General features: G+C 43.3%; 1 protein-coding gene across 2 annotated transcripts in view; it reads right to left on the minus strand.

Annotated features, from left to right (window-relative positions):
* Positions 1 to 19953, minus strand: part of LOC115165728 (prickle-like protein 1) — a 41630-nt gene that overhangs the window by 8879 nt on the left and 12798 nt on the right. For both annotated transcript variants that reach the window (XM_029719046.1, XM_029719045.1), the window contains 2 exons: positions 17105 to 17187; positions 170 to 353 (listed from right to left, as the gene is read on the minus strand). In XM_029719046.1, the coding sequence (XP_029574906.1) occupies positions 170 to 353; positions 17105 to 17187 (267 nt within the window). The remainder of the gene's footprint in view (positions 1 to 169; positions 354 to 17104; positions 17188 to 19953) is intronic.

The raw sequence follows: 19953 nt of genomic DNA on the forward strand, positions 1-19953 counted from the left end.
TAGAGTCCATGCCCCAATGAATTGAGGCTGTTCTGAAGGCAAAAGGGGGGGTGGAACTCAATATTAGGTGAGTGTTAATGTATGCATGCATGTGAGAGAGTGCGTGCATGTGTTTGTGTGTGCGTGCATTAATGTATGTATATGAAGCAGTCTCTGTACTGGTTCTGACCTGTTCAGGCTTGAGTCCAGGTGGGACCCAGGCGTACTCCTCAGAGGCACAGCCCGAGTCGTCGTCAGAGATGGAGTGTCTTTGGAAGTCTGAAACCAGCTTCATCATCATCCTCTCCAGCTGGCCCGGCACCGCCCGCACCGCATGCTCCTCACGCACACACTTACAGTGCACACAGATCTTTCTGTGGAGAGGAAAAGAGGCCAGTGGGTTCAATACATGGCAACTCAGAGTATTGCACAGATGCAACACCCACCAAACAGAAGGCTAGGACTGAACAGTTGGCAACAGTGTGACAAAGTCTGTTTTTTTACACAACTAATAATCCAATCATAAAAACACGCCATTGATTGCCAACTCAAAACCCATACTGTCTGTAGTCAAGTATTGCATGGCAGGAACATAATTTGCGTTGGAGACATGAAGTAATTAGCCAGCCCACAAACATTCTTGAGCGTGACTCAATATGACTCCCTACATTACAGTTACTAACACAACAAACAGGTGTTCATCCAAGGAGAGGCATGTCACCAACTCCGATACAGTCAAATATACACTGAAAAATCAGAGGCTAAAACAAGCATGGAGTAAAACTGGAAACTGACACACGCATTCAGTCTAACAGTGACACACACGGTTGGATACACACACACACACACACACACACACAACTGGATGAGGAAGCTGACCATTCTCTGAATACCTGCTGAAGGAGACCCCAGCCCATTGAACGGACATGTTTAACACCTTGTCACCTATGGTAAACATACCGGTAAGCCTCCTCTTTGCCCTGCACATTAAGATTCCCACCGTTGCTGAGAAGGCGGTATCTCCATCCCAATATGACGATAGGACTATGGGCAAGTGTGTGTGTTGAAAGGAAAGTAGTGGGTGTGTGGAAAGGAGTGGGTGTGAGTGTAAAAAACATTAAGAAAACCTGCTCTTTCCATGACATAGCTTCCACCTGGATTCACCTGGTCAGTCTATGGTCCCTTATTGATGTCACTTGTTAAATCCACTTCAATCAGTGTAGATGAAGGGGAGGAGATGAGTTAAAGAAGGAGTTTTAAGCCTTGAGACAATTGAGACATGGATTGTGTATGTATGTCATTCAGAGGGTGAATGGGGCAAGACAAAATACTTAAATGCCTTTGAACAGGGTATGGTAGTAGGTGCCAGGTGCACTGATCTGTGTCAACAACTGCAACACTGCTAGGTTTTTCAAGTTAAACAGTTTCCTGTGTGTATCAAGAACGGCTTACCACTTAAGGAACATCCAGCCAATTTAACACAACTGTGGGAAGTATTGGAGTATGGGGGGGTGCAACTCAATATTGGACGGTGTTCTTAATGTTTTGTACACTCATAGTAGGTTAGACAGTTTTGATTGGAGAGTGTTTTTTTCTTCTGTTTTTTACCATGCAGCTACCGTACATTGAGCTACCGTACATTGAATGTTTGGACTTCTGTTTTGAAGCCAGAGCATGAGTGAGTCATATTTCACTGTTAGTTTTATAAAAATAACTCTACATTTTCAGTTATAAAACTGATGATTGTTTATTTTTGATTAAAGGTATTGATGATGGGTGTACCTTTTGCTTCATGCGTTGTAAACTCTGTGAAAAAAGAAACGTCCTTTCACTGTCAACTGCGTTTATTTTCAGCAAACTTAACTTGTAAATATTTGTATGAACAAAAGATTCAACAACTGAGACATAAACTGAACAAGTTCCACAGACATGCGACAAACAGAAATGGAATAACGTGTCCCTGAACAAAGGGGGGTTCAAAATCAAAAGTCACAGTCAGTATCTGATGTGGCGACCAGCTGCATTAAGTACTGCAGTGCATCTCCTCCTCATGGACTGTACCAGATTTGCCAGTTCTTGCTGTGAGATGTTCCCCCACTCTTCCACCAAGGCACTTGCAAGTTCCCAGACATTTCTGGGGGGAATGGCACTAGCCCTCACCCTCCGATCCAACAGGTCCCAGACGTGCTAAATGTGATTGAGATCTGGGCTCTTCGCTGGCCATGGCAGAACACGGACATTCCTGCCTTGCAGGAAATCACGCACAGAACGAGCAGTATGGCTGGTGGCATTGTCATGCTGGAGGGTCATGTCAGGATGAGCCTGCAGGAAGGGTACCAAATGAGGGAGGAGGATGTCTTCCCTGTAACGCACAGCGTTGAGATTGCCTGCAATGACAACAAGCTCAGTCCGATGATGCTGTGACACACCGCCCCAGACCATGACGGACCCTCCACCTCCAAATCGATCCCGCTCCAGTACAGGGCTCTGTGTAACACTCATTTCTTCGACGATAAACGCGAATCCAACCATCACCCCTGGTGAGACAAAACCGCGACTCGTCAGTGAAGAGCACTTTTTGCCAGTCCTGTCTGGTCCAGTGACGGTGGGTTTGTGCACATAGGCGACATTGTTGCCGGTGATGTCTGGTGAGGACCTGCCTTACAACAGGCCTACAAGCCCTCAGTCCAGCCTCTCTCAGCCTATTGCGGACAGTCTGAGCACTGATGGAGGGATTGTGCGTTCCTGGTGTAACTCGGCATTTGTTTGTTGCAATCTTGTACCTTTCCCGCAGGTGTGATGTTCGGATGTACCGATCCCGTGCAGGTGTTGTTACACGTGGTCTGCCACTGCGAGAACGATCAGCTGTCCGTTCTGTCTCCCTGTAGCGCTGTCTTAGGCATCTCACAGTACGGACATTGCAATTTATTGCCCTGGCCACATCTGCAATCCTCATGCCTCCTTGCAGCATGCCTAAGGCACGTTCATGTAGATGAGCAGGGAACATGGGTATCTTTCTTTTGGTGTTTTTCAGAGTCAGTAGAAATGCCTCTTTAGTGTCCTAAGTTTTCATAACTGTGACCTTAATTGCCTACAGTCTGTAAGCTGTTAGTGTCTTAACGACCGTTCCACAGGTGCATGTTCATTAATTGTTTATGGTTCATTGAACAAGCATGGGAAACAGACGGTAGCGTCCCATCTGGCCAACATCCGGTGAAATTACAGAGCGTGAAATTCAAACGACAGTATTATAAATATTTAACTTTCATAAAATCACAAGTGTAATACATCAAAATAAAGCTTCACTTCTTGTTAATCCAGCCGCTGTGTCAGATTTCAAAAAGGTTTTACGGCGAAAGCAAACCATGCAATTATCTGAGGAGAGCGCCCCGCATACAAACACATGAAAAACATATTTCAACCAGGCAGGTGCGACACGTAAGTCAGAAATAGCGATATAAAAAATGCCTTACCTTTGATGATCTTCTTCTGTTGGCACTCCAAAAGGTCCCAGTTACATCACAAATTTTTGTTTTGTTCGATAATGTCTTTCTTTATTATTATTATTGACTGGTGTGACTCTGGACAACACCCTGTCGTTCTCCACTAACATCAAGGCGGTGACCCGATCCTGTAGGTTCATGCTCTACAACATTCGCAGAGTACGACCCTGCCTCACACAGGAAGCGGCGCAGGTCCTAATCCAGGCACTTGTCATCTCCCGTCTGGATTACTGCAACTCGCTGTTGGCTAGGCTCCCTGCCTGTGCCATTAAACCCCTACAACTCATCCAGAACGCCGCAGCCCGTCTGGTGTTCAACCTTCCCAAGTTCTCTCACATCACCCCGCTCCTCCGCTCTCTCCACTGGCTTCCAGTTGAAGCTCGCATCCGCTACAAGACCATGGTGCTTGCCTACGGAGCTGTCAGGGGAACGGCACCTCCGTACCTTCAGGCTCTGATCAGGCCCTACACCCAAACAAGGGCAATGCGTTCATCCACCTCTGGCCTGCTCGCCTCCCTACCTCTGAGGAAGCACAGTTCCCGCTCAGCCCAGTCAAAACTGTTCGCTGCTCTGGCACCCCAATGGTGGAACAAGCTCCCTCACGACGCCAGGACAGCGGAGTCAATCACCACCTTCCGGAGACACCTGAAACCCTACCTCTTTAAGGAATACCTGGGATAGGATAAAGTAATCCTTCTAACCCCCCCCCCCCTAAAAGATTTAGATGCACTATTGTAAAGTGGTTTTTCCACTGGATATCATAAGGTGAATGCACCAATTTGTAAGTCGCTCTGGATAAGAGCGTCTGCTAAATGACTTAAATGTAAATGTAATAATCCATCCAGTTTCCCTCCATCAAAATGCATGGAAAGTGAATCCCAAACGTTACTAATCAACTTTTCCAAACAAGTCAAACAACGTTTATAATCAAACCTTAGGTACCCTAATACGTAAATAAACGATACAATTGAAGACGGAGAATCGTTATTGTCTTTACCGGAGAAAAATACCAAAGAACGCGCTCTCTTCCACATGCTTGGAAACACTACAGCCAAAATGGGAGCCACTTAGAAAAACTACAATTTCTGGCTAATTTTTCCAAAAACCAGCCTGAAACTCTTTCTAAAGACTGTTGACATCTAGTGGAAGCCCTGGGATCTGCAATCTGGGAGGACTTGGCCTTATAACAAAAGTGATAGCCATTGAAAATAGGGGTAGGCTGATTTTATTTTTGGGGGGATGGTTTGTCCTCGGGGTTTCGCCTGCCATATGAGTGTTTTCTATCCAAATCTAACAATTATATGCATATCCTAGCTTCTGGGCCTGAGTAACAGGCAGTTTACTTTGGGCACGCTTTTCATCCGGACGTCAAAATACTACCCAAGAGAGGTTAAACCCTTTACAATGAAGATCTGTGAAGTTATTTGGATTTTTACGAATTATCTTTGAAAGACAGGGTCCTGAAAAAGGGACGTTTCTTTTTTTGCCGAGTTTATGTGTGTTCTTACTGTGACTGTGACCATGAAATTGGCTACTAGGTAGCTACTTCCCACGCAGTTGCCGGACAGTAGTCCTTGGCAAGCGGGAGCAAAGGGCACTGTGTCCCAGTGTTGTTACCGTTCATGCCCACCCCATTGAGTAGTAGACTGTATGTATATATATATCAAGGTGACATCTAGATGGTTATTAATATTAGTTATTTCTTGTGTAGGCTGCTATCCTGATCTGGCTATGTCATATGGCTGTGGGCTACACTAGTTCATTTAGCAGACAAGAACGTTTTATTGTATAAAGAATACAATTGAACATAGCTGAATAAAACAGAAAATATATTTTCTACAAACAATTTGAGGGAGTGCGCACGTGGCTATTATTTTGATAATGCCTCGAATTTCCCGGTAGCATCCCCACTGTGTGGATGTAATGCCCCCTAAAAAAATCCATGCTTTTTGCGGCCGTTGTGCCCTTGGGCTAAATATAATAATTATAATTCCCTTCTCCTGGCTGCGTGCTCCGAAGCACCTCTCACTCACACGGCTCTCTCAGATAGCTACATTTTTAATAGCCAATGCAGTCACATGATCAGGTCTTCCTCACCGGCTGAAGACAGACACATCGGGGACGCAACTGCGCACGTCCATATCCAATTCCGGGGTGCATATTGAAGATATTGGAAGAACTGCCCACATTTATATTTCGTCAGCCAACACCATTCTCAAAAGTGACCGAAAATGTAATTATGCATGTATTGCTTTTATTATAAAGGTGAATTTGTATGGTGAAAATGATCTTCCCCAAACTTGAAACTCACACACTGCTTATGTAACCAGTTAGGCAATACACCCCTTGTAAAGTGGTTTAATGTGCTTAATTTATGAAATTATTTGCCCACTTTAGTTGTGATACAAACCTTATTAAAACATATAGGCCTATGGGCTAGGCTTATTTTGCGACTATGATTTGAAAAAGTTCAGAGAAAAACAGGCATCTGCTGTTTCTTGCCTCACTGTACACAAGCTGGGCATCATTCACAAGTGATAATATATAATTCACAAGTGAAAGGCTAATATTGTCACCCATCAGACTATTCTTTATTTAATCTTGTCTTTACATATACGAAATAATATACAGTGATTCGGAAAGTATTCAGACCCCTTGCCTTTTTCCACATTTTGCTACGTTACAGCCTTATTCTAAAATAGATTAAATAGTTTTTTCCCCTCTCATCAATCTACATTGTGTGTATTGTGTGTAGATTGATGAGGAAAACAATTCATTTAATTAATTTAAGAATAAGGCTGTAATGTAACAAAATGTGGAAAAGGGGTCTGAATACTTTCTGAATGCACTGTATGTGTGAAATTTGTCTCGAAAAAGGGGCAGGGGGAAAAAATACATGTCATCTATGCACTTATATAGAGAATGGAGTACCCTTTTCCCGTGGTTAATTCTCGTGCCAGCCTGGTAGGCTATACTCCTGCTGTAAGGAGAAGCAATGTGCTTAATATTAGGTAAGTTGGAATATAAATATAGTAGGCCTAGCCTATAGAAAGCTGATGGGATACTCCTCTTTTTAATAGAAGCCATCAATCTGTTTTCTCACGCAATTGCATAGCCTATAGAAATGTTGCGCAACATGAGCTCATGGGCTCTCATGAAGTGTTTGACTAGATTTTCGATTAGATTTGCATTGATGTTAGAATGATTAGAGGGACAATAGAGTGCTGAGTACCAGGCAGTCTAAGGGTTGCCCCCTCTCATTGAATAACTCAAGTTGAAGGTTGATCCGTTGTCCTGCTGGTTGCCATTAGTAACTTAATTATTCTTATAACTTCTGTGTGCAATTTTTAAATAATGGGTTCAAGGACATACATCTGGTGTATTAGAAGCAATTCTTGGTACCATGATTGTCTTTGAATTTGTAAAATGTATTTACACGAAGACTGACCATGAATATTGCAATTTTTCCATTGAAAATAATGGTGGATCCTGTTTTCTGCTAACAATGCAAGCAGTACGGCGGCCGTCCTTAAACTTCCGTGGCTACAATGAGAGGGGGCAGTCGTTCTCCCCTGTCCCACAGTGGTTAATAACTGTTGGAGGAAGAGAAGACGGAGATGGAGGGAGTAATCCTCCCCCTTGTCATCCCCTCTGGGCTGTCATATCTTTCCTGTCTGTATGTGGGACTGACTGTGGCAGTGTGAGAAAGGGTTTGTACAGTATGCGTTCATGTCTGTGTAGGCATTACGTGTGTGGATGCATCCATCAGTGTGTGGATGCATCCATCAGTGTGTGGATGCATCCATCAGTGTGTGGATGCATCAGTGTGTGGGCTCCTGTATAAACAGTATCTCTCTGGTTCTTGTGTGATTGCATAACAGGCCCTCAGCTGGTATTTGCAGCTCAAGGCCAGCTCTTCAGGCACAGATGGAGGACAAAGCCGCTTTACGTAGACATCCCCCTTAAAACACACACACAAACACCAATCCTTTCATGTGGATAAACAGCATTCACTTTCAAACCCCTGTTCCAAAGTCTCCCATCCCATTCTTACTACTATTCCCTTCCCAATAAAATATTCAACTGAACAGCTCCCCTGCGGATCGTTTCCAACCCTGGCTGCCGTAGCTCCTTATAAGGCCAGGTTGTAGTGCAGGGGGTTCAGTATAAATCATGGTAAACATAGCAGGTCACCTCAGGGTAAGCCATGCTGGCAAAACTCACAAGCCACAATCGAGCCCCAGCTGTTTGTCCTCAGAGCGTGTGTACACTGTACGTGTGTGGATGTAAGAGCCACCGTACAACACAGAGTCACGTGTGTGTGTGCGCGCGCATGGGTGCGTGTGTGGTACAGATGCCCCGCAGCCTGCAGGCAGCTGGAAAACCACTACATGTACCAGGGAATGTTATCCAGCCACTCACCAGCTCCTCAAAATAACAGGGAGATTTATCAGGAAGGTAATCAGCAAAGAGTTGTCCAGAGTATAGTTTCCAAGCCCAACATGAAACGCTATTGCACCAGAGCAATTAATTTTAAATGATGTGTAGGACTGTGCTTGCAAATGGGCTTGATTGTTATTAACCCACTTGTATCTCTTTGCCAGCCTGGTAAGACATCTAGCTTGCCATTTATAGTATATTTAGCTTGAATGCCAGGATGGCACACTCAGCCGCCACAGCCACACCCAGCTACTGCCACGAGACCCTCAGAAATGACCAGCGGTGCTACTGTTGTCACAGAGCAGATGCTGATGTCATATGTTTGGCCTGTAATCCATGTAACGCCTCCAATTCTCAGGTTACGTCACAACCTGCTGGGCGTCAGCGCACTGTGGCTGTAACGGTTGTTGTTGTTGAGGCATCTTTCTTTGTGTTGATATGTAAACAGTGACTCTGGTTGTGGATAATCCAGTACATGACTGACTGCTGGGTAGACGGATACAGTAAAGTAGTGTAGGCTGCTTCTCTGTGATGCTACTGAGGTCAGAAATCGTTGCTCTGCCACATGGCCTAAATGTTTACTATGACCTCTCTGGTCTTTTCACGCTGCACTGATGGCTTTAGCGTAGTTCACTAGTACTATATATTAGAAACATATACAGTATATCCTTCTTTTATCCTCTACATTTTTTTTTACGAAGCACATGTCTAAAAAATTATTATAATAAAATACCTATTAGCTTGTGGTACTCTAATCTGGTTTTAACCACTAAACAGAGTAAAACAGTGTGAACTGGGCCAGCATGGAGACTCTGTAACTTCCATTAGTGCACAGTACATACTGCACAGCAGGACCACATAATCCTGACACATAATCCTCAATAACTTCCATATTCCCTACTAGCCCTCTTGGAGGGGAGCAGAAATAACTCTCTCTGTGCTTATTTTCACTTTTGGAATGCCACAACACAAATTACAATCATTACAATCACTGTTTTCAAATCTGCTAGCAGTGTTAACAGGCTCAATCTAAATTCTAAACCCTCTCCCTCTGGTGAGTAGGGACCCCACTATCCACTTCCTACTATCCGCTGTGAGCTAACACATTCAAGTACACACAAGGACTTTTACTTTCTGTTCGATGAGTGTTAAGCCTTCCAATTAGTGGCTACATACAACAAAACAAAAAAGTAAAGCAGGAATTAGCCAAGACCTTTACCTTTCGTCATCAACGTCACAAAGAAATCCATGCTGACTCTGTAACATCCTCCTATCCAGACCGGTGCTATAGTGAAGCTTCTCAGAATCTGATCTCAGATTTAGTCACATCATGCTACTGCCTGTCTGTCCGTCTGCCTGTCTGTCTGTCTGCCTGTCTGTCTGTCTGTCTGTCTGTCCGCCTGTCTGCCTGTCTGTCTGCCTTGTCAGAGCTGAGTTCAAGATGAGGTAGCTCCATACCAGTGGAAATGTGTTCTCTCTCTACATGTCTCTTTTCAATGTATCCCTCCCCCACACCATCCCTCTACCCCCATCTGATAGAGTTGACCAAACAATAAGTCTCTGGACACACACTACATTCTTTCCATTCACTGCATGGTTTCTCCACACTTCTAAAAAAGTGTGCAATAGTTCAATTTGACCGCTCACATTTTTAGAACACACACACACACACACACACACACACACACACACACACACACACACACACACACACACACACACACACACACACACACACACCAATGCCGTCAGCTTTAATGTTTGAAATAATTGGAGCAGATTCTATAACTCAACTTCATTTGGCAATGAATCATTCCCATGTTCTGACAAGTCTAATCAAGATAAGCAATGCAGCACAGATAAAAATTGAATATGTTTGGACATCAAGCCCTTTTGACCAATTAAAGGATGGCATTTCAGAGAACATCTTGGCCTGGCTACAGGCCTCTAAGAAGTCCAAAATCATAACAGCTCATCTGACCTCGCTGTCAATCACTCCAGGATGACCTGTCAATCAACAGATCCAACCAAAAAGGCCCTTTGTCCTTAGATCTATGTTAAATTGCCTCGCTTGTCAATCTCTCTTTTATCTTTCTCTGTTCATGACCCTTTTCCGGTATCTCTCACGCTCGCCTGGAATAACTATTTAACTGTTCAAACATCAACAAGTGTGCCATCAACCCTGACAAGATAAGTAATAAGATACTCACTCTTCCATACAATCACAACTTCTAACAAATTCAAAAGTCACTGTTTAGATGTATCATTAGCCATTCAATCCATCCCCATTTGTTTTGGCCATACATGTGTCAAATGGGTAATGTACCAACCAGTTTGTACAGTACAGTGATCAATAACCCTCTTGGGATGAATGTGTCTGCTCTGCTCTTGGTGTGATTAGCTGTGATTTAAACTGAGTAGCTACAGTTTCTCTCTCTGTGGCCTGATAGTGCTCGGAGTCCAGATTAGATAGATCCATCCATCCCTCTGAGAAACAGATGGACACTGTCCCAGAATGCTTGCTCTGTGGTCACTAATTAGTGCCTGAGTAATCGCCACGCCACCTGCCTGCTCTTACCAACTAATAGAGGAGGCTGGCTTTGAGCACTCTGTGTCTCAGTGTCACTGACTGGGACCTATGGGGTCACAAGTAACTTAATTCCTCCTCTGGTGGATGGGGTAGTGGAGCCATCTGCACCCTGCCTATGAGGCCTCTGCCCCGGCCCTGCCTGGGAGAGAGCAGGTTGATGATGGATCACTGCCCTGACAGTGTGGTTAAACAGCTGAGCTCTTTGGTCACTTGCCTGTTTGTCTTCCATGGGGGTAAGTGTTACTGTGAATGGGTTAATAAAGGAGATGCCATTTGTCCTGGACTCTGGAGTCTTTAAGATGTTAAACAGTGACCCCCATACATCTCAATCACTTAATCATTCTGCTCTGTGGTAACTGGGAAGTAACTGTGGTTCTGACACCTCCTGCTTAAAAGGATTAAACATCTCTGATTATTCTTGCCCTGATATCAGACTGGAACATTAAACAAAAACTCCCTGTCACCAGACCTCAAACCAAGTACCCTCTCTATTCTGCCCAAATGTCTTTCAATAACTAAATTCACCATAACAAAGATGAATATAACCATACCAAATATGTATGGTAAACACATCAATGATATGATGACAGTCGCAGTTTTTTATCTGGTTCTTTTATCTGGTTTGTCTGTGTTTTTAGCACGACAGTATAAAGTACAGTAGAGTCACCATGTGCTTTAGATTAAGGACTGTTTGTCTTCAAAGCCTGTTGACTTGACCTTAACACAGGGACATAATAACCAAGGACGCAAGCACTCAATTCGAATAATTTGATAGAAATGAATGCCCTCCTTGCAGCCTTTATTCCATTTTATAAACTGGGTGGTTTGAGCCCTGAATGCTGATTGGCAGACAGCTGTGGTATCTCAGCTGTGGTATCTCTGACAAAAATGTATTTTTACTGCTCTAATTACGTTGGTAACCAGTTTATAATCGCAATAAGGCACCTCGGGGGTTTGCGGTATATGGGTAATATGCCACGGTTAAGGACTGTATCCGCGTTGCGTTGTGCTTAAGAACATATCTTAGCCATGGTATATTGGCCATATACCACGCCCCCTCGTGCCTTACTGCTTAAGTAGAACCTAGTCTGTGTTTCTTCTATCTGACTCTTTATTAGTTCAATCTGCCAGCCAGGGTTGGCTTGTCTTCTGAAGGCCCAATGTGTGTTTGCATATGCTGCATTGTTTAACCCAGAACTCTCTTTCTCTCTGTCAAAACTACCATGAAATGTGGCTATTTTCTCCATTCACTAAAACAACTAATAAAGGGAGCACTTCAGAAAATAGTCAGAAGTGCAAGCTGTGTTAACTTCAAGCCTTGTGCGAATGTACAGTGTGTCTACAAAAATATTTTAAAATGTACCGGTCCAAACTAGAGGTCGACCGATTATGATTTTTCAACGCCGACACCGATTATTGGAGGACCAAAAAGGCCGATACTGAGTAATCGGCCGATTTTATTTATTTATTTATTTGTAATAATGACAATTACAACAATACTGAATGAACACTTATTTTAACTTAATATAATACATCAATAAAATCAATTTAGCCTCAAATAAATAATGAAACATGTTCAATTTGGTTTAAATAATGCAAAAACAAAGTGTTGGAGAACAAAGTAAAAGTGCAATATGTGCCATGTAGAAAAGCTAACGTTTAAGTTCCTTGCTCAGAACATGAGAACATATGAAAGCTGGTGGTTCCTTTTAACATGAGTCTTCAATATTCCCAGGTAAGAAGTTTTAGGTTGTAGCTATTTTAGGACTATTTCTCTCTATACGATTTGTATTTCATATACCTTTGACTATTGGATGTTCTTATTGAAATTTTAGTATTGCCAGTGTAACAGTATAGCTTCCGTCCCCCTCTCACTCCTACCTGGGCTCGAACCAGGAACACATTGACAACAGCCACCCTCGAAGCAGCGTTACCCATGCAGAGCAAGGGAAACAGCTACTCCAAGTCTCAGAGCGAGTAACGTTTGAAACGCTATTAGCGCGCACCCCGCTAACTAGCTAGCCATTTCATATCGGTTACACCAGCCTAATCTCGGGAGTTGATAGGCTTGAAGTCATAAACAGCACAATGCTTGAAACATTGCGAAGAGCTGCTGGCAAACGCACGAAAGTGCTGTTTGAATGAATGCTTACGAGCCTGCTGGTGCCTACCATCGCTCAGTCAGACTGCTCTATCAAATCATAGACTTAATTATAACATAACACACAGAAATACGAGCCTTTGGTCATTAAAAATGGTAGAATCCGGAAACTATCATTTAAAAAACAAAACGTTTATTCTTTCAGTGAAATACGGAACCGTTCCGTATTTTATCTAACGGATGGCATCCCTAAGTCTAAATATTGCTGTTACATAGTACAACCTTCAATGTTATGTCATAATTAATTACGGCCTTTGTTAGGAATAAATGGACTTCACACAGTTTGCAATGAGCCTGGCGGCCCAAACTGCTGCATATACTCTGACCGCTTGCACGGAACGCAAGAGAAGTGACACAATTTCCCTAGTTATAAGAAATTCATGTTAGCGGGCAATATTAACTAAATATGCAGGTTTAAAAATATATACTTGTGTATTGATTTTTATGGTTAGGTACATTGGTGCAACGACAGTGCTTTTTCGCAAATGCAATTGTTAAATCATCACCTGTTTGTCGAAGTAGGCTGTGATTCAATGAGAAATTAACAGGCACCGCATTGATTATATGCAACGCAGGACACGCTAGATAAACTAGTAATATCATCAACCATGTGTAGTTAACTAGTGATTATGTTAAGATTGATTGTTTTTTATAAAGATAAGTTTAATGCTAGCTAGCAACTTACCTTGGCTTCTTGCTGCCCTCGCGTAACAGGTAGTCAGCCTGCCACGCAGGCTCCTCGTGGAGTGCAATGTAAGGCAGGTGGTTAGAGCGTTGGACTAGTAACCGGAAGGTTGCAAAAACGAATCCCGAGCTAACAAGGTAAAAATCTGTCGTTCTGCCCAACAAGGCAGTTAACCCACCATTCCTAGGTCGTCATTGAAAATAAGAATGTGTTCTTAACTGACTTGCCTAGTTAAATAAAGGTGTATAAAAAAAGTATAAAAATCGGCAAATCGGTGTCCAAAAATACCGATTATCGATTGTTATGAAAACTTGAAATCAGCCCTAATTAATCGGCCATTCTGATTAATCGGTCGACCTCTAGTCCAAACTCAAAACCTTCTAAACTGCCCTTCCTCAAAGTGCTTATTAACTGTATGAAGACAGTGAAAAGTCAGAGAGGGATGGGATGAAGGAGGGGTATCACAGCAGTGGTGCTCTATCACAGCAGTGGTGGCAGTAGCAGGATCTGAAAGAAAGAGATGGGGAGAAGGAGGGAGAGAGAGATTCAGGAGGGGGGAGAGAAGTTTAGGGCTTCATCACAGCGGTGGTTGCAGTAGCCGGAGCTGAAAGAAAGGGATGGGGAGAAGGAGGGAGGGAGAGATTCATGGTGGGGGGACAGAAGTTTAGGGCTTCATCACAGCGGTGGTTGCAGTAGCCAGAGAAGGAGGGAGGGAGATATTCAGGGAGGGGGAGAGAAGTTTAGGGCTTCATCACAGCGGTGGTGGCAGTAGCCGGATCTGAAAGGGCTAATCTTATTAGGGTGACGGACAGGATTAGGACGAACTAAGAGACCCAATGGGCTGGACATACTGAGGAGGAGAGGGGGATGGGAGGAGTGAAGAGGATTCATACAGGGAGAATGCAAAAACACAGAAGGGGAGAGGAAAAGTAGTTGTTCTTCAGAAAGACACGAGGACATTGACTGGACACCTAAATGACCATAGGTGGTTGATAAACACTTCAACAGACAGACACTCATTTTCAGGGGCACAGTGAGCTGTTTACACTCTCTCCATATTTATTTGGTCAGTGAAGCTACAACTTTCATTTTGGCTCTTTGAGATCAAATGCTTTATTTGAGGCAATAGTACAGAATGTCACTTTTTATTTGAGTGTTTTTATACATACACTACATGGCCAAAATGTGTGGATTTCAGCTATTTCAGCAAAACCCGTTGCCGACAGGTGTATAAAATCGAGCATAGAGCCATGCAATCTCCATAGACAAAGATTTGCAGTAGAATGTCCCGTACTTAAGAGCTCAGTGACTTTCAACGTGGCATCGTCATAGGATGCCACCATTCCAACAAGTCACTTCGTCAAATTTCCGCCCCGCCAGACCTGCCCCGGGTCAATTGTAAGTGCTGTTATTGTGAAGTGGAACCGCCTAGGAGCAACAACAGCTCAACCTCGAAGTGGTAGGCCACACAAGCTCACAGAACGGGACCGCCGAGTGCTGAAACGCGTAGAAATAGTCTTTCTTCGGTCGCAAGACTCACGACTGATGTACGGGAGTGTATATTATTTTAAAAAGTGTGACACACCGACAGAGGCTCACACCTATATGTACACTACCGTTCAAAAGTTTGGGGTCACTTAGAAATGTCCTTGTTTTTGAAAGAAAAGCCATTTTTTTGTCCATTAAAATAAGACCAAATCAATCAGAAATACAGTGTAGACATTGTTAATGTTGTAAATGACTAGTGTAGCTGGAAACGGCAGATTTTTATGCAATATCTACAATGGCTTGCGAAAGTATTCACCCTCCTTGGCAATTTTCCTATTTTGTTGCCTTACAACCTGGAATTAAAATTGATTTTTGGTGGGTTTGTATAATTTGATTTACACAACATGCCTACCACCTTGAAGATGCAAAATATTTTTTATTGTGAAACAAACAAGAAATAAGGCAAAAAAATGAACATTTGAGCGTGCATAACTATTCACCCCCCCCAAATTCAATACTTTGTCGAGCCACCTTTTGCAACAATTACAGCTCCAAGTCTCTTGGGGTATGTCTTTATAAGCTTGGCACATCTAGCCACTGGGATTTTTGCCCATTCTTCAAGGCAAAACTGTTCCAGCTCCTTCAAGTTGGATGGGTTCCACTGGTGTACAGCAATCTTTAAGTCATACCACAGATTCTCAATTGGATTGAAGTCTGGGCTTTGACTAGGCCATTCCAAGACATTTAAATGTTTCCCCTTAAACCACTCGAGTGTTGCTTTAGCAGTATGCTTAGGGTCATTGTCCTGCTGGAAGGTGAACCTCCGTCCCAGTCTCAAATTTTTGGAAGACTGAAACAGGTTTCCCTCAAGAATTTCCCTGTATTTAGCGCAATCCATCATTCCTTCAAGTCTGACCAGTTTCTCAGTCCCTGCCGATGAAAAACATCCCCACAGCATGATGCTGCCACCACCACGCTTCACTGTGGGGATGTGTTCTTGGGGGGGATGAGAGGTGTTGGGTTGAGAGGTGCTGGGTCAGACATAGCTTTTCCTTGATGGCCTAAAAGCTCAAATTAGTCTCATCTGACCAGAGTACCTTCTTCTATATGTTTGGGGAGTCTCCCACATGCCTTTTGGCCCACAAATGCTGTTGCTCCAGATACTCAACTAGTCTAAAGAAGGCCAGTTTTATTGCTTCTTTAAATCAGAGCAACAGTTTTCAGCTGTGCTAACAATTGCAAAAGGGTTTTGTAATGATCAATTAGCCTTTTAAAATGATAAACTTGGATTAGCTAACAACGTGCCATTGGAACAAATGAGTGATGGTTGCTGATAATGGGCCTCTGTACACCTATGTAGATATTCCATTAAAAATCCAGCTACAATAGCTACAATAGACATTAACAATGTCTACGCTGTATTTCTGATCAATTTGATGTTATTTTGATGGACAACACTTTTTTGCTTTTCTTTCAAAAATAAGGACATTTCTATGTGACTCCAAACTTTTGAACGGTAGTATATATATTATTATTCCATTCCTTTACTTAGATTTGTGTGTATTAGGTAGTTGTTGTGGAATTGTTAGATTACAGTGTATAGGCTACATGTATAATCAGAGAGCTCCCTCCATCCACAGCATGTCATAGGTCTCTGCTATGAACCCTTTCAAAGGTACTCAACCACATGCAGCCAGCATTTCTAACGGTAAACCCTTGCACTCAGAAGTTGTTTGTGTTGTGTGTGGATAACGTCCACTCACACAAAGTGCAGCTGCTCTCAGGTTTTTCTGCCTAGATTCTCTATGACCTTTTCTTTCACATTACTGGATGTTTTATCTGTTCTGGATGTGGTAAATGTGTTGTGTGTGGATAATGTTTGTTTGAGTCAATATCTAGACCTACTCTCAACATGGACACAGTTTGGTTAATCAGCTCTCCAATTCACTCTAACATACAAACACACAGAGAAACCATATTGTTGTCAGAAATCACCTCAAATCACCCAATAAAGAATGGAAGTTAGCCATATGACTCTTCTTTCAATAAGTAAGTTACAACCAAATAGTGACAGCCATGCGACACACAAGAGAGCACTGCCTGCACTAGACTGTGATCACACCTATCCTACTTATGAGTTATGACTCCAAAATGAAAAGGAAGGAAACCTATGGCATGAAATATAATCACATGAAACATCTTGAAAACAGTGTCTATGTTCCTGTGAGGAGCATGTGACGGGAGTATGCGAGGCCTACCTCCAGCCATGCATGCGAAAGCCAGGACACTGGTCTCCACATCTTATACATGGTTGTCCCCGGTCTGGGTCTTCCTCCTCCTGCTGAAATCACCACAACACGACATTAGACACCCAGTATGATACCATTCATGCATCACAAACAATTACAATAAAATGATCAACAAATACAGCATTTATTTATTTCACATGACCGTAAGTGAGTGGGAGGAGAAATGGTCACGTGTCAATTCCACTTTAATCAAAAGCAGTATGGATGCTGAGAGGGTCATCCCTGAGGAGGTCATGTATTGCATAGGATTTAAGTCGAGTGATCTTTCCCAAAAGATTATTCTCTGGGAAGCAAAATAAATTCAGAGATCCAGTGAAAAACATGGAAATATCCCCTCCCTTCCCCCTCTCAATTTGCACATCTGCAGTTTGATTCCATGATTGACAGAGAAGTAGGATTGTATTGGTTCAAATACATATCAGGGTACTGTATGTAATATTGGTCTTGCTCATAATCCATGGGTGTGATGTCATCTGTGAGTACCAGCGTGTAAACAATGTGCATGACTGTGTAACAGGGTGTGTTAATAGGGTTGTGTATGTTTATGTGTACACACAAACTCAGCAAAAAAAGAAACGGCCTCTCACTGTCAACTGCGTTTATTTTCAGCAAACATAACATGTGCAAATATTTGTATGAACAAAAGATTCAACAACTGAGACGTAAACTGAACAAGTTCCACAGACATGGGACTAACAGAAATGGATGAATGTGTCCATGAACAAAAAGGGGGGGGGGGGGAATGTTCCTTTTTCTGGACCCTGTCCTTCAAAGATCATTTGTAAAAATCCAAATAACTTCACAGATCTTCATTGTAAAGGGTTTAAACACTGTTTCTCATGCTTAATTGAACAATAAACAATTAATCAATTAATGAACATGCACCTGTGGAACGGTCGTTAAGACACTAACAGCTTACAGGTGGTAGGCAATTAAGTTCACAGTTATGAAAACTTAGGACACTAAAGAGGCATTTCTACTGACTCTGAAAAATGCCAAAAGAAAGATGCCCAGGGTCCCTGCTCATCTGTGTGAACGTGCCTTAGGCATGCTGCAAGGAGGCATGAGGACTGCAGACGTGGCCAGGGCAATAAATTGCAATGTCCATACTGTGAGACGCCTAAGACAGCACTACAGGGAGACAGGACGGACAGCTGATCGTCCTCGCAGTGGCAGACCACGTGTAACAACACTTGCACAGGATCGGTACATCCAAACATCACACCTGCGGGACAGGTACAGGATGGCAACAACAACTGCCCGCGTTACACCAGGAACCCACAATCCCTCCATCAGTGCTCAGACTGTCCGCAATAGGCTGAGAGAGGCTGGACTGAGGGCTTGTAGGCCTGTTGTAAGGCAGGTCCTCACCAGACATCACCGGCAACAATGTCGCCTATGTGCACAAACCCACCGTCACTGGACCAGACAGGACTGGCAAAAAGTGCTCTTCACTGACGACTCGCGGTTTTGTCTCACCAGGGGTGATGGTTGGATTCGCGTTTATCGTCGAAGGAATGAGCGTTACACCGAGGCCTGTACTGGAGCGGGATCGATTTGGAGGTGGAGGGTCCGTCATGGTCTGGGGCGGTGTGTCACAGCATCATCGGACTGAGCTTGTTGTCATTGCAGGCAATCTCAGCGCTGTGCGTTACAAGGAAGACATCCTCCTCCCTCGTGTGGTACCCTTCCTGCAGGCTCATCCTGACATGACCCTCCAGCATGACAATGCCACCAGCCATACTGCTCGTTCTGTACGTGATTTCCTGCAAGACAGGAATGTCAATGTTCTGCCATGGCCAGCAAAGAGCCCGGATCTCATTCCCATTGAGCACGTCTGGGACCTGTTGGATCGGAGGGTGAGAGCTAGGGCCATTGCCCCCAGAAATGTTCAGGAACTTGCAAGTGCCTTGGTGGAAGAGTGGGGGAACATCTCACAGCAAGAACTGGCAAATCTGGTGCAGTCCATGAGGAGGAGATGCACTGCAGTACTTAATGCAGCTGGTGGCCACACCAGATACTGACTGTGACTTTTGATTTTCACCCCCCCCCTTTGATCAGGGACACATTCATCAATTTCTGTTAGCCACATGTCTGTGGAACTTGTTCAATTTATGTCTCAATTGTTGATTCTTGTTATGTTCATTCAAATATCTACACATGTTAAGTTTGCTGAAAATAAATGCAGTTGACAGTGAGAGAATGCTTCTTTTTTTGCTGAGTTTATTAACACTTGTGAAGGATGCCCAGCGTGTGCGTTAAGGCAATAAACAGCGCATGCCTTTTTTTTTTAACTTTTTCAAATCATAGTCGCACACCTCATGTAGCCTAGCCCATAGGCCTATATGTTTTGATAAGGTTTAGTTGTGATAAAGTGTCCAAATAACTTCTTCAAATTAAGCACATTAATCCGCTTTGCAACCGGTGTAGAGCATAACATGGTCCCAGACCATGACAGACCCTCCACCTCCAAATCGATCCTGCTCCAATACAGGCCTCGGTGTAACGCTCATTCCTTCGACGATAAGGATTTAAGTTTGGGGAAGATAATTTTCACCATAAAAATGCACCTGTCTAATAACGCACTACATGCATAACCCGCATTTGCGGTCACTTTTGAGAACTTTGTTTTCCCGCTAAGTGATTGCACTTTGAAACATTTGCCCTTATAGCCTACTGCCGTGTGCGCAATTATAGCCTAATAGTTGACCAACATTTTAAGCTAAACATTCTGATCTGTTGCGTCAGCCTCATTGCTTTTAAAAAGTTTTTTTGATGTGAGCGGTTGTATTAATTTC

The sequence above is a fragment of the Salmo trutta genome, chromosome 28 (assembly GCF_901001165.1).
Source record: "Salmo trutta chromosome 28, fSalTru1.1, whole genome shotgun sequence".
NCBI classification, from domain to species: Eukaryota; Metazoa; Chordata; class Actinopteri; order Salmoniformes; family Salmonidae; genus Salmo; species Salmo trutta.